General features: G+C 38.6%; 1 protein-coding gene across 4 annotated transcripts; it reads left to right on the top strand.

The window, feature by feature from the left end:
• Positions 1–4: 4 nt before the first annotated feature.
• WBP11 (WW domain binding protein 11) lies at positions 5–15,265 on the top strand. 4 transcript variants are annotated; one of them, XM_055570883.1, is made up of 13 exons: positions 5–184; positions 802–948; positions 2,126–2,240; positions 2,756–2,787; positions 3,458–3,551; positions 6,713–6,909; positions 7,804–7,937; positions 8,152–8,351; positions 8,951–9,142; positions 11,199–11,303; positions 11,712–11,999; positions 12,923–13,105; positions 14,247–15,265. In XM_055570883.1, exons 3-13 carry the CDS (start codon positions 2,177–2,179, stop codon positions 14,678–14,680), a joined length of 1,923 nt encoding a protein of 640 aa, XP_055426858.1. In that variant the 5' UTR covers positions 5–184; positions 802–948; positions 2,126–2,176; the 3' UTR covers positions 14,681–15,265. The 4 variants fall into 4 exon arrangements, with proteins under 4 accessions (XP_055426858.1, XP_055426865.1, XP_055426842.1 ...); XM_055570890.1 differs by having other exon boundaries at positions 5–190; XM_055570867.1 differs by lacking the exon at positions 802–948.
• The last annotated feature ends 159 nt before the right edge of the window (positions 15,266–15,424 follow it).

The raw sequence follows: 15,424 nt of genomic DNA, 5'->3' as shown, positions 1-15,424 counted from the left end.
GGGCGAAGAAACGCGGAGATCTTCGGCCCGGAAGTGACGTAGGGATGGCGGAGGGGCGCGAGGTTTCAAGATGGCGGTGGTTGGGTGGTTGACCGAAAGGCCGAGGTGAAGGCCCTTACGAAGTCAAACGGGCCGAGAATCGTCCCCTCCCCGCTTCTCACAGCCCCAGGAGCCCAGCAGAAGCGTGAGTGTGCGGGATCGTTCCACTCCGTTACTTCACCTTTCCCGTCCCTTCCTGGGGCCCGCGCGGTTGCCTCAGGAACGCCAGGCCCCTCAGTCCCGCTCTTCTTCTCCGCCGTTGGGGTCTCCCCGATCGCGGACTAGGGGGTCTCTCGGGGCGGCGCTGCGTCCAGCGGTTAAGCGGCTGTCTTCGCCTGGGTCGGTCAGCGCCGCCTCCTGACGCTGACCGGTTGATTGCCTTAGGCTTGCTGCTACCTCGAGTCGGGGGTCAACCGTCGCTATGGTTTCGGCAGTTGCAAATGCTGCTGGCTTCTTTGCTGGACATGGGCTCCGTCCCTTGGGAGCCTCTTTGACTGTTGAGAGTTACCCTAAGCGATTCGTGACCCGATTTACCCATCTTCTCAGGTTTTAGACAAGACAAGTAGTGCAGACTAAGGCTCCAGTGTCCTCTGTAACTATCCTAGGTTTCATTTGTGGGAGAAGAGAGTTAAAAAAAAAAAAAAAATGAGCCTGAGGGTAATTGAGACAGGGAAGCAAAAAAGATACAGGCCATCAAAGATGTGAGTGCTTGTATTTGTGCTAATTTTGCTTGTTTCCGCTTCCTTTCTTCCCCAATTCCAGTTTTTCTGAGAAGCAAACCCTTGACAGGGTAAATTAGTTGCGACTGGAACAGCTTTGAAGCGTTTAGCAGAAATCAAGGCAATTGGACACTTTCTGGAAGACGCATTAACTAATAAACTTGCCTGACAAAACCTTCGTGAAGGGAAGGTATAATTCTATAGTCTGCTTAAAAAAATCTACCTCATGATCTTCCCTTTCCCTCCCTTTAAAAGTGTCTGCTTTCAAAGGGAAGGGTATGTATTACTCTTTCTTATTGGAAAGAGCAAAGTATCAGAAAGTTGTCATCCATTGAGAGTAATTGGAAGAGGTGATTATGATAGTGTCTTCCAGCATGTGTGCTCAGTCTTGTCCAACTCTTTGCGACCCCATGGACTGTAGCCCACCAGGCTCCTCTGTCCTGGTGATTTTTCAGGCAATAGTACTGGAATGGGTTGCCATTTCCTCCTCTGGGGATCTGCCTTACCCAGGGATCGAACCCAAGTCTCTTGCATCTCCTGCACTGGTAGGCTCTTTCTTTACCACTGCGCCTCCTGGGGAACCCATAATAGTTTCTTAGGTCAATTAAAGTTTTGACTTACAAAATATTTTCCCTCATATACAATTACCCATTTCAGTTACCTTAAAAAATACGAGTCGGGAGTCAAGTAGACATTAGTAAGAAAAATTTGTATCTTGATGTTTATACAAGCTCATATAATATTTTGACTATTTGTGGTTTTATGTTTTTAAGTTTCTGCTTAAGAGTCAAGAATTATATCTGAATTGGAACAAAATCTAAATTAATAAATAGGCTTAAATTGGAGTTTTTACTGTCTTAGAGGTGATGAGAATACATGCCAAGAAACCATGGAGAAAGACAAGGGTGAGCTATTTGTCCTTGAGCCCAGATCATTACCCCCATTTCCCTTTTACTCCTTTTTCACCCTGCATATAAATAAAGGGAGAATATAAGAAAAGAACAAATGACCCTCTCATGTACATAGTGTGTGTCCTATTGCTGAAACATTCTTTGATGATTGATTTTTTCCAATTATTTTTTCCAATTGATGGGTCAGTGCTGTGATCCATAAAAGAAAGTTAATTGATGAGTTAATGATAGTAGTAATCTTGTAGTAATCTTCATACTCATTACCTTTATTAATAATAGGAATCTAATTTTTTGCAGTTGGAGAAGTTTTTCCTGGGCATTAAGTTAAAACTAGGAAAGAACAAGGCCTTAATAATAGAAGTTTCTTTTCAGAGATGGTCAGGAAGAAAATTTTATAAATATAAAAAGGAAGAAGTTTTGTAAATTAAGGAAAAATAAGCCTTTTTGTCTTTGCAGGTTTTAGGTTTTATTTTTTAAAGAAGCAAGTAAATCAAACAACTTGTCAACATGGGGCGGAGATCCACATCATCCACCAAAAGTGGAAAATTTATGAACCCTACAGACCAAGCCAGTAAGTGTCCATTAATGTGGAATGATGAAGAAGAGGGGTGGTAAAAATTGCTTCAGGGAGTCTATTTTATTATTTTCTTAATTGCAAGATCTGTAGTATTTGTAATTAAAGTTATCTATCTAGTGTTCTAGTGGGCACATGATTAAAACTTTAAACATGTAACAAAAGATAGTACCCATATTTCTAATTTGATTGACTTGCAAAATAGAATTAGCTTAAAGCCTTCTTTTTTGTATGTGACATTTTTAACAAATTGCTTTGTATGTGCTTTTTTAGTACTTAATGGCATTTTTTCAGATTCATAGCTATTTTTTTAAGGAACTTAAAAATGTTTTGAGGCAGTTTTGGTTGCCATAATTAGAAGGTTGCTATTGGTATCTAGTGGAGGCAAGGAATAGTGTTAAATATCCTACAGCACACAGAGCCATCTCTGACAGTAAAAAATTACGTGTATTAAATTGGAGAAAATGCTAATGTTCAAGGCTTTAAGTTTTATATTCTCTCCCTCTCTTAAGGAAAAGAAGCTCGGAAAAGAGAATTAAAGAAGGTATGATTTCAGAAGCATCCTGTTAGACATAAGTGTAATTTGACACCTCTTATTTGAGATGAGTGGATTTAGAAACATTTCCAATTATTTGCCAGAAAAGATTTATGCTTTTCATAAGATTTACTAAGCCACAGTACTGGGAGACTGAACTAAGTTTGTAGATAAGCTCATGATGAGTTATTATAACATTTTTTATTTGATTACCATTCCCAGTGACTTAAATACTTTTAAAAAATGCTTCTCTTGCCATTTAACTGCTTTGTTGGAAGCTACTAAATTAGTGAATGGAAGTAAATGTGACACTAAATTTTCCTGATGATGATTTGTTAAATTTGTGGAAAAGTGTCCCCAGAATAAAAAAGGATTTACATTTTAGTATCATGCCTTAACACACTGAGAGAACCTAGCTTTTCAGTAGTTTTCAACTGTTCATTCTTGTTTCTATTGCTAGCATTAAATTTTGCAAAACATATCTTTTTGTCTAAATTGGAAACATCTGGGGGAATAAAAAAATGATATTATTCCTGTTTCTGGTGGTTGAAACAAGTGATCAGAAACCAAGAAGTTCAACTTCAGTTTAAATGGATTTTTGAGACACATTGACATGAAAACTCAGGGGTATTCAGCTTCTGCAAATTGTGCTCTTTTTTCTTTTTTTTTTTTTTTTAAGAACAAAAAACAGCGCATGATGGTACGAGCTGCAGTTTTAAAGATGAAGGATCCCAAACAAATTATCCGGGACATGGAAAAATTGGATGAAATGGGTAAGATTTTGTAAAGGGGTGGATTTTATGGCAGAGATAATAGTCTGATACACAGAGATAGGCAGTTAATGAGTGAAGCAGAACAGATACAAGAATTACAGAAAAAAGCATGACAGCACATGATGCTTGGATTTAGTTTTAGTGTTAGAAAAACAAAATGGAGTGAAGGGCTGTTACCAACGTGAAATCTCATCTAGAATAAGAGGGAAGCCATTATTTAGCTTTAGCTAATTGTTCTTTATAAGATAACAAAAGCCCAGTTTGGCCCGTTCATTTATTTAAGAGAAGACTAAGTCTGCTTTTTGAAATCACCTTGGGCTTTTTTTGTTTTGGGTTTCAATGTTGGCAGCTACCATGTAAATCTCAATATTGGGCCACCATGAATGTGTCTGTTGCCCCTCTTTTCCAATAGATGATCCAAAGATAAATGACTACTTAGTAAGGATATAGAAGAAATAAAATACTTAAAATCACATTTAAAAAAATATCCTATTAGAATTTCTTCCTTTTTTGCATTTAGTTCAGTTCAGTCGCTCAGTCGTGTCCGACTCTGCGACCCCATGAATCGCAGCACGCCAGGCCTCCCTGAGTGAACCATCTCCCGGAGTTCACTCAAACTCGGGTCCATCGAGTTGATGATGCCATCCAGCCATCTCATCCTCTGTCGTCCCCTTTTCCTCCTGCCCCTAGTCCGTTTCAGCTTTAGCATCATTCCTTATATAGGATAATTTTATCTAGGTCTCATCACGTGCATCTGCAGTATCACTGCTTTGTCATTAGTGGAATCCATATGAAATAGCTGCATGTTGTCTTTTCTTGTATCTGAGTTGCTTGAGAATCATCTGTGATGCTGCCACTGCAAGTTCTATTCTAACTCACAGAGAAGTTCCTTTAGTTTAAAAAGCCTCTCCAAAATAGAATGCAGTTTTACCAAGTCCCAAAGATTGTATAACATATGTATTTAACCCTTATTTCCTTATTTATATACTTTATACCTACAGGTATGAAAGGAAAAAAGTTTTCGGAAGTATTTTTAACAGATTACAATTAGTTAAAAGTAGGAGTCCAGAATGGCGTAGAGTGACTTTGCTGCTCCTGCTAAGTCGTTTCAGTCATGTCCGACTCGGTGTGACCCCATAGACGGCAGCCCATCAGGCTCTCCCGTCCCTGGGATTCTCCAGGCAAGAACACTGGAGTGGATTGCCATTTCCTTCTCCAATGCAGGAAAGTGATTAGGTAGTTATAAATAATACAGAGGACGAGTCACAAAATGGATTCCATATTCAACCCATTCTGTTAACTTGAGAACATGGGGTTTTTAATTTTCCTTTTTTTTAATAGTTTTCAAACATCCAAAAATAGTCTAATTAACTCCATATTTTTCAGCTGTCAAGCTTTTGCCAATTCTGCCTTCTGTCCCTGCATTTTTTTTTTTAATTGCATGTTGAAAGAATCTTTACAAGTTTTGTTTACAAAGGTTTCCATACAGGTTTCGTGCTTTGCCCCAAAAAACAGATAGTGAGTGAAAGAGCTGCAGTGAAAGTTCTGAGTGATGGATTAACTGGGGTTCCAAAAAAATCCAGTTATGTGGGGTTGTGGTATTAAAAGCTTTCTCAAATAATGTGGCAGATACTGAAGCCAGCCTGGGCAAGAGTTCTGGGTCAGACTGCATCATCTCACATCTCTCCCAGTTCAGTTATAACTGATTCCACTTGTTGCCTCTAAATTAAACACTGGTAGGGACAATTGCTTTCCCTGGCATGTCAGGATATTTACCTATTAAATGACCCCAAATTGTGTATTAATAACTTAGGTTTATTTAGCTCTTATCTTGTTACATGCCAGGGTTGGTTCTTTTTTTTTTTTTCCACATTTTCATTTAATCTTCACTTTCCCGACAGCTCTTTTGGGTGGGTGTATTGTCCCTCCTTTACAGTTGAGGAAGCTTAGGCACAGAGACATTACCTTTCTCAAGGTTACACTGTTCGGAAGGGGCACAGCTGGGATTTAAAGTTAAACACTTAGCACTTTCATGAATCACACTAGGAATAGTGTGGTTTGAGACCACATTTCTGATTTTGAATATATCAGCAAAGTGTTAATAAGATTTAAGAAAGACAATAAGTAAGCTTGTGAATCTTTAAGAAAAAGGAGGAAGGAACACTAGTCATCAGAGCTCTATTATAATTTATAAAATTCAATATAAACTAATTTAAACAGAAAAAAGTGTTCCTTGACTCCTATAATTGGGAAATCCTGGAGGGAAGTGGGCCTCAAAAACCCAAATATTTTGAGCAAGACTGTCCATCTGTCTGACCTAGTGAATTTCTTAGAAGAAATTCTATCCAATCAGTGAATTTCTTGGTAGAAGGTGGAATATGTGGTGGAATTAGTGATGGTTGAGAGATGAAGCCATAAACAGCTGTAGGTTTATTTCATTTCTACTTGTGAGAGCTTCTCTCCCGTATTTAAAGTCTCAGAAAAGGATCTGGTCCCAATATGGCTTATGTGCCAGTTGATCTCTGAGTCAGTCACTGGCAAGGGAAATGGAGGGAGGCAGGTATGGTTGACCAGGCAGGCCTGGGAGTCCTGTGCTAATCCAGTCCCTTTTGGTCCCTCTTGGAGACGTGAAAGTAAGCTCCATGTTGAACACACCAGAAGAGAAAGGTTTAAGTAGCTCAACAAGGAACACTAACTCATATAATAGTTGAATGGTGAGGCAGATACCAGTTTATGTTTGCTTGATTGTGAAGTAGTTGATGTCCCCATTTTCCAGATGAAGAAGCAGAAGATCAGAGAGTTTAAGTGCGCAGGATCTCAGAATTAAATGATAGATCCAGTGTGGTGTGTAAGCCCAGGCCTATAGTTGTTGATACTAACAGCTGTATCAGGTTGTTAGCATAAAGGAATGAAAATTGATTTTTATTACAATGATAATAAAGTCAATTAGGTGATGCTTCTTAGGAAAGGAAGTAAAATTAATAGCCATTTTAAAGGGATGAAATTTCAATAAACTGTGCAGTTCTTTTTTGACAATATATCTGGCATCTAAATCTCTTTTTGAAAAATTTTAACATATAAGTGTATTTTTAATAAATGATGTCATCTGTTGGAGTTACTTTTTTGTGTTTAATGCCATAATCTGCTTTTTTTCCTCTCAGAGTTTAACCCAGTGCAGCAGCCACAGTTAAATGAGAAAGTGCTGAAAGACAAGCGTAAAAAGCTACGTGAAACATTTGAACGTATTCTACGACTCTATGAGAAAGAGAATCCAGATATTTACAAAGAATTGAGAAAGTTAGAGGTAGAATATGAACAGAAGAGGGCTCAACTTAGCCAGTATTTTGATGCTGTCAAGGTAATCACGTTTCTTTTGAGAGCTAAACTAAAATTTTATAGTTAGACTTACTCTTAAAGTTGATAATGGAAGACTTGATGATGTTGAACCTCCTTCTCTTGTCAGACTAAGCATATATCTACCCCATTGGCCAGCACATGTAAACCTATGTGTTTATACAAGAGAACTTCATCTACCTGCCACTACAGCAGTAGCTGGAGTGGAAACAGCCCAGCTACCCATTAATAAGATAACAGATAAACTGTTACATTTTCATAAAATTAAATGCTACTCAGTAATAAAAAGGAATGATCAGCTAATAATCCAAAAAACATGAGGTTAAAAATTTTAATGGCTAAATCTCAAAAACATACTATCCTTTCTTCATGGTTGTGATTCCATTTATTTGAAATTCTAGACCAGGCAAAGCTAATTTATGGAGGAAAAATTTGTATCAGCAGCAGCCTTGGGATAGTGTTAAGGATTGATTGGGAAGGGAGTATGAGATTATATGCATTTGTCAAAATTCACTGAATTTATACATTTCATTGTAAATTTTGCCTCAAGATAAAAATGTTTTTAAAAAATGATTTAATTTGGTAAAGTAGGTAGCATGGGTCCCATTTTACAGATAAGGAAGTTAAGGTTACTTATTTTGTCATACAGCTTGTTTGTGACAGAAATTCAGTAGTAGCAGGCTAATTTTAGAGTCCCTGTACTACCACTGAATACATACTATCCTGAAGTTTCAACTTACTGACAATCTTAAAAATGTTGACTTGGCTTTCTATCTTTGTTTCTTATGATACTTAATGTTAGGTGGAAAGCAAATCCAGGTAATGAAACAGCTGATGTAGAGTTTGTGGTGTTGAGTTGGGGGATTACTCTTACCGACTGGAAGATTCTCTCTTTCAGAATGCCCAGCATGTGGAAGTGGAGAGTATTCCTCTGCCAGATATGCCGCATGCTCCTTCCAACATCTTGATCCAGGACATTCCACTTCCTGGGGCCCAGCCACCCTCCATCCTTAAGAAGACCTCAGCCTATGGGTAAGGAAGTGGTAACAGAACCAAATAGTTTATAGTAAAAGCACCTTTTGACTGTCCTGTGTCAAAATTATTGCAGTGGAAAGTAAAGGACAGTGGGGATGTAAGCAGTTCTCCTTTGGTTAGATAGGACCTGAGAGCTCCTTTAAAAACTGTTTAGAAGAGTAAGTGTATATCTCATTACTGGTAATGTGATCGCTGTAAATTTTCTTTACAGACCTCCAACTCGGGCAGTTTCTATACTTCCTCTTCTTGGACATGGTGTTCCACGTTTGCCCCCTGGCAGGAAACCTCCAGGTCCTCCCCCGGGCCCACCTCCTCCTCAAGTCTTACAAATGTATGGCCGCAAAGTGGGCTTTGCCCTAGATCTTCCGACTCGTAGGCGAGATGAAGACATGTTATATAGTCCTGAACTTGGTAAGGAGTGACTGACTATTCCTTTTGCTCTTAGAACCTTTCCACTGTCACTTTTAATTTAGCTGTATAGCATCTTGTTCACCACCCTCAGAACTTGGGAAATAAATGAGGCTACCCTGTACATACCAACAGATGGATAAATAAATCATAGATCTACTCAGGAAAACAGCATGCATAAGGAAATACAGAAATGTCTGTTGTATTTTAAATTAGACTTTCCTTGAAGATACCACTCTTACCATCAGTACCTTAAAAATTGGGTAACTTGTATACTTGTTTCCCATTTAGCTTTATTTTCATTCGACTAGAACATCGTTGTGTACAGTTAAAATGATTGTGTATGTGCATGTCTTTATATAGCTTTCTGAGTGGAATTTGTTTTCAATTTTGAAGCTTTAAAAAAGTCTTACATTATAAAAAAGGAAAATTTAAAACTATTGTCAAGTGGAAATATTGTTAGACTATATGAATAGCTAAGTTCATACAGAAAAAAATTTAATCAAGTTATTCTGAGTCAAATAGCCTGGCTTTCTGTATTTGGGGGTACCGTATAGGATCCAGCTATGTAACTTGATCCTGGCTCCCTCCTCCCTTTCCAGCTCAGCGGGGTCATGACGATGACGTTTCTAGCACCAGTGAAGATGATGGCTATCCTGAAGACATGGACCAGGATAAGCATGACGACAGTACTGATGACAGCGACAGTGACAGATCAGAGGGAGAAAGTGAAGGGGATGAATTTGTGCACCGTGATGACACTGAGAGAGAAAACAATGAAGAAAAAAAGTCAGGTATGTGAAGATGAAAGTTTCATGGGATTAAGCAATAAAAAGCACACAAGCTAAAGGTCTTGATTTGTTAATGGATCCATGAAAGTAATTGTGAGTGCCTTGAAAGGAGGATCAGTGCTCTATTCATCTTTGTAGCTCCAAAGTCTCAACGTTGTTGACACAGAGTAAGTACCTGGTGGATATTTGTGAGAGGAAAAAAAAGCTGAGCTGTGTATGTGATTTAAAAAAAAGTCTACATAGTAAAGTCCACTTTTCGGGAAAAAGCATAAAGATGTCCTAACGTGATTATGTGTAGGAAGAAAACCATATTCACCTGATTGTTTTTTAATGAGTCTGTTTACATATCTATGTTTGAAGTCCTTTATATTATTCTATGTTCATGCAATCTTAAGTGAACAAGAACCATAGTTAAAATAAAGATACACCTGTGAGTGGAGTCATGATTTAATGGAAACGTCATACTTATAATGTATGTTATCTCTTTATTATAAATTCAGACTGAGCTACATGTACTTTGCTATGACATTCATTAAGGAAATTTTATAAAATGGACCATCTGTCATATTCCAGTAGCCTTGGAGCTTCTTTTGTAATTGATTTGCAGTCTTCAAAACAGTATTTATATATATTACTGATATTACAATATTGATAATGATAAAATTTTCTCCAGATTTTCCTTAAATCATGGTTGCAAACCAGAAAGCTAGTTTAAAGAGGTAGATAGAACTGGTAGTGAAAAATGGTAGACACTTAGGTAAGAACTGGTACTGAAAAGCAAAAAGTCGCTAGAGCCACACCAGTTCCCTTTTTCTCTAGACTGTGGTCATTTGCCTCATTTTCCTTTTTTTGGACCAACTGGTTTCTTTATATATTGAATGATGATGAATACGAATATTAATATATTCACTGATGCACATGTGTTGGAAATGGTTATCCTAACTATGACTTGACATTCAGCTAATAATTGAGTTTTTACTATGTACAGAGCATGTTTCTAGACACTAAGGATGCAGAGTAAACAAAACTAAAGCCTGCCTACATAGAACTTCTATCCTGCTGTAAATGTTTACCATCTAAGAATAAGAACGTTCCTAATACTACACCATTTAGCATCTTTAGGTGTCTGGTAGAGAGCCTTTGTTAGGTTAAGGAGTTCCCTTCTAGTCTAAGTTTGCTAAGAGGTTTTATTATAAATACTTTTTAATCATCTCTTGGGATATTGTTAATGATTTTTCTTTCTTTAAGCTGTTTATTGTAATGAATTACATTCATGGCTTTTCTAATGTTAAATCATTTTTGCATTTCTGGGACCAACCCTACATGTTAATGAAGTTATTTTCTTTTAAAACACTGTCGAATTCAATTTGCTTATGTTTTATGTTGGCCAGCAGGTTTGTTTTGGTATGTGGGTTATGCTAGCTTCAAGTTCTGGATAGCAGTCCATCTTTTCCTGTGCCCTTTTATAGGAAATTGCTGTAACTTAACATTTGGCTGAATTTCCTTGTAAAGTTATTGGGCCAGGTGCCTTTGAGGAACTTGATCTTTGACTACCATTTTAATTTCTATGTTCTGATCTTGTCACCCCTTTGGCCAGTTGTAAGTAACATTTTTCTAGAAAATTATCCATTACTTTAATCTGCATGTTCAGTTTTATTGGCATAAAGTTTTTAGTAGTAGTGGCTCAGTCGGTAAAGAATCCTGCAATGCAGGAGACCTGGGTTCAGTCCCAGGGTTGGGAGGATCCCCTGGAGAAGGAAATGGCAACCCACTCCAGTATTCTTGTCTGGAGAATTCCATGGACAGAGGAGCCTGGTGGGCTCCAGTCCATGGGGTCTCAAAGAGTTGGACACGACTGAGTGACTTAACACTTTCACTTTCAACTTTAAAATCACTGTAGCATGTATTTACCACCAGTGGGCATTTGATTTACTATCTTTAATATAGCTCTGTCTTTTTGCCAAGTAGTGGGAAGCAGTTATAGCTAGTGTTTAGTGTATTTGTTTATAGTAAATATATACTGAATTTTGTTGATCCTTTACCTTCTCTGATCCTTTAGGTCTGAGTGTACGGTTTGCAGATATGCCTGGAAAATCTAGGAAGAAGAAGAAGAAGAACATGAAGGAGCTGACTCCTCTCCAAGCCATGATGCTTCGAATGGCAGGTGAGTCATGGAAAGAACAGTGATTGGTATTTCCTCCTGCCAGTTGCTTTACATACATTTTTCTATTCAGTATCTCAGCAATCAAGTAATAATAAATTCTTGTTTTTCAAAAGTCAAGGTTTGGCGACACTGAGGTAAGCTGCCTAAAGTTAGCCAGCCAGTAAGTAGTTGGACTGGCATTTAAGTCCAGGTCTGTCTTGTTCTAAAACTTGGACTCTTTGCACTCTGTTGCCTTAATATGAATGAGAAGAATGCTACTATATTCTTGGCATATCTGAGTATTCTGTTGAAGGAGACTGGTTGTTAGTTTTAAGAAAGCATTTATTGAGCATGTGTTGTAGGCATCGCTATTTCACAGGCTGTAAAATATGAATCTGCTCCATTTGTCTGGTTTCAAATTTCTTTCAGGTCAGGAAATCCCTGAGGAGGGACGAGAAGTCGAGGAATTTTCAGAGGAAGATGATGAAGATTCGGATGATTCTGAAGCAGAAAAGCAATCACAGAAACAGCATAAGGAGGAATCTCTCTCTGATGGCACGTCTGCAGCTTCCCAGCAGCAAGCCCCTCCACAGTCTGTTCCTCCATCTCAGATACAAGCACCCCCCATGCCAGGACCACCTCCGCTTGGACCGCCACCTGCTCCACCTTTACGGCCACCTGGACCACCTACAGGCCTTCCTCCTGGACCACCTCCAGGTAAGTACTTACATCCTATAAATAAATAAGCCTAAATGTGGTTACAGTGAAGTTATTCCAGAAAGTAGACATCATTAGTAGTAATGATTTCTGGTTTCCTGCTAGTGTAATTTTCTAAGAAATCAAGATTCTCCAAGGATACGCACAACTTGCTCATTCATAACAACACTGTTTGTAAGTCATAGAACTTGTGACAGCTGTCTCTTTCTTCAGAGCTCTTCTTTTTCAGAGTTTATCAGTTCTGATATTAGCAGTTTAGTGAGCAGAAACTGGAATATGTAGCTGAGGGTTTGTTTAGAATTACTCTTTAGTATGCTGAGTTGACCCAGTTCTTAGTTGGTTGTGAACATGACTAGGGCACAGTAGATGCTACTGCATATCCTTCTTTGGTTGGGAGTTATTGGATGTTAGTGTAATCTGTATAGTTAGAGACTGAAGTCATCAGTATTAATCAGGTCTTCAGCTTAAAAGTATAATAAGTTAATTTACAGTTTGAAACAACATACAAAAAACTTACTGGCCAATTATGATTTTTAGTCCGATAATCTGCCAGTTACGTCTTCAGTTGAGTTCATTCTCTGACTAGTGCAAAGCAAAATTACTTATCCTATGACATTCTCAGTGGTCTTTGTATATCTTAATGAGTTTCAGAGGATCCTTAAAGCACCATGCTTTTCATACTGCATTTTCAGCTTATGTTGGAGCCATTTAAGACATGTCATCTTTGTGTATCTCTAGCCCAGCAGAGCTGTGGTTTAAAATGTTTTGTGTTAGGACTGGGAAATAAAGAGAAATGGACCATAATAAATTTTGAAGTTATCTGATGTTAAGTTAAAGTGGAATCACATCTCAGTTATCTTACGCCACAATTACTACTTCAGATATATTTGTTTGACGTTAACTATGCACTTTTCTTGTTTCAGGAGCTCCTCCGTTCCTGAGACCGCCTGGAATGCCAGGACTCCGAGGACCTCTGCCCCGCCTTTTACCTCCAGGCCCACCACCCGGTCGACCCCCTGGCCCTCCTCCTGGCCCACCCCCAGGTCTGCCTCCTGGCCCTCCTCCTCGGGGACCCCCACCACGGCTACCTCCCCCGGCACCTCCAGGTGAAGCTTTGCTTTCTGTGACAAAAATCTGTCTACTATATATTTCATTTGTCCTAAGACATTTTCACATTTCAGTATCCTAAAATCAAGCGGTATCTTAAAATGGTATTTTTAAACTGCTTTTGGCCTAGGTAGAAGTTGAATTCTCCCCAGTGGTATTTGAATTGGATGCTGTCACAGAGGGGACTTTTCCTTGCCATAGAACACTTTGGATTAAATTGTTCATTTCAGATTTTTTTTTTAGGACTACACTTAGAGTTGTGAAGTCATTCTATACATCTGCATGGGTATCAACTTTAAGTTTACAGTCATAAGGGGAAGTTTTTTTTCTTCCATTCTCTCTACCCAGTGTCAAAGTTAGAAAAATTTCCTTTGATCTTATATGTGGCAGGTATATTTCTGGTTTACTACATTGATTGTCTTAATTTAATGTAAAGGTCTCCTTTTTAAGCTCCTCAGCTTGTTCTTGGACATTTTTTTCTCTCTCAGTGGTATATGGAATAATTACAAGTGTGTATAAGCAATAGTGTCCTAGGTTGAGGAAATTTGGTAGTTTATTTGCAGTCTGAAAGGGGGTACTTGGAGAAAATTAATCTGCACTTCCTGGTGAATGATAATGGTATGTCCAAACCATTAGTAAGACATGAATTCTTTTCCAGTAATGGTGACATTTTATGATTAATCAAATTTTCTCATTCCAGCATTAAAATTGTATTTCCTGCCCATTCGGCTACATTTTAAAGAGGAGGAGTATTGTGAAAATCAGTAAATAACGCATGGGAATCAAATCCCAACCTTGGTTTGATAGCATCTGCACTGTACAGATGGAATAGAATCTTAGGTTGTCAGATTACAGATTCAGCCATCTTAAGATCATATTTGAAAACAGTTGGTTTTGTTACTTTTACTTTATAGTTTAAAGTAGTACATTATTAAGAGAGGAGGAGAACAAAAGAATTGGGATACAGATGGAAGGTGAATACTATTTTACAAAAAAGTAGTCTTTACTATCAAAATATATTCCTGAGTTTCAGATAGCAGGCAGTATGATTTATTTTCTACAAATTGTCCATTTCAAGAAATTGTCAGCCAAAGTCCTTAATAGTAGTTAAATTTTATTATTGTGTCCTCCTTTGTCTAGGTATCCCTCCACCCCGTCCTGGCATGATGCGCCCACCTCTGGTGCCTCCTCTTGGACCTGCCCCACCAGGGCTCTTCCCACCAGCTCCCTTACCCAACCCTGGGGTTCTAAGTGCTCCCCCCAACTTGATCCAGAGACCCAAGGCGGATGACACAAGCGCAGCCACCATCGAGAAGAAAGCCACGGCAACCATCAGTGCCAAGCCGCAGATCACTAACCCCAAGGCGGAGATCACGCGATTTGTGCCGACTGCACTGCGGGTGCGTCGGGAGAATAAAGGGGCTGCTGCTGCTCCGCAGAGGAAGTCGGAGGATGATTCTGCTGTGCCTCTTGCCAAAGCAGCACCCAAATCTGGCCCATCTGTCCCCGTGTCAGTGCAGACTAAGGACGATGTCTATGAGGCGTTCATGAAAGAGATGGAAGGGCTGCTGTGACAGCTTCGGGTGCTAGATCGGGCTTCTGTTCACATCAGTGGCTCATGGAGGAAGAGGCTCTTACTCAGCTTAGGTGGAAGAGTTGCTTTCACTGTCAGGGTATTTTTAATTTCCTTTCAAGGAATATCTTAAAGTTTAGCGTTGTTCAGAATTTACTGCATATAAAAGAGAGGGTATTTCTTGCAAAATAAATTGGTTATTGAATCAGTGCTGCTAATAACACCCATCCCCTTTCATACCATCATTTTCATCAGATTTCTTCCCCTACTCCAATTCCTTGAAACTTGTGATCAAGGGGAACCTTGTTGTTTGTTTTGGCTCTCTTATTGTGTGCTGTGGGCACTGGAGTAGAGATTTCTGGAAAAACCAGTTTATTTCACCCCCATCTTGCCTTTCATGTTTGAGTTATTTTTAATATTTTCTTGTAAATATTTTGTAATATTGTAGTGAAATGGATCACAATGTCATTTCCTAATACAAAGCGATATATGTGGGAAGAAAATGTACAATTCTTTGATTAAAATTCCCACTGATCTAAACTTTGAGTGTTCCATGAAATAAATAAATAAATGTTCTACACCAGGATATCTTCTGTCTTACTGACAATGTATAAACATAATAACTGTTTTATGGGCAGAAAAGCAAGTGTTTAAAACTTGGGTTTTAAGGAACTGCCATTTCTGGTATGGAATATGGAAAGAGAATTTTATTGACAATGGTTAGAACTAAGCTTTAACTTTAAAG

Source organism: Bubalus kerabau, chromosome 1, assembly GCF_029407905.1.
Source record: "Bubalus kerabau isolate K-KA32 ecotype Philippines breed swamp buffalo chromosome 1, PCC_UOA_SB_1v2, whole genome shotgun sequence".
In the NCBI taxonomy this organism is placed as follows: Eukaryota; Metazoa; Chordata; class Mammalia; order Artiodactyla; family Bovidae; genus Bubalus; species Bubalus kerabau.
This window is presented reverse-complemented; position numbering and strand designations above follow the sequence as displayed.

What these genes read in the sequence shown, in the direction of transcription:
- WBP11 (XM_055570867.1), top strand. Translation starts at nt 2,177, where the DNA reads ATGGGGCGGAGATCCACATCATCCACCAAAAGTGGAAAATTTATGAAC. An exon ending in GAACCCTACAGACCAAGCCA is followed by an intron (nt 2,241 to 2,755) that starts GTAAGTGTCCAT and finishes CCCTCTCTTAAG; the next exon opens with GAAAAGAAGCTCGGAAAAGA. An exon ending in ACCTCCCCCGGCACCTCCAG is followed by an intron (nt 13,106 to 14,246) that starts GTGAAGCTTTGC and finishes TCCTTTGTCTAG; the next exon opens with GTATCCCTCCACCCCGTCCT.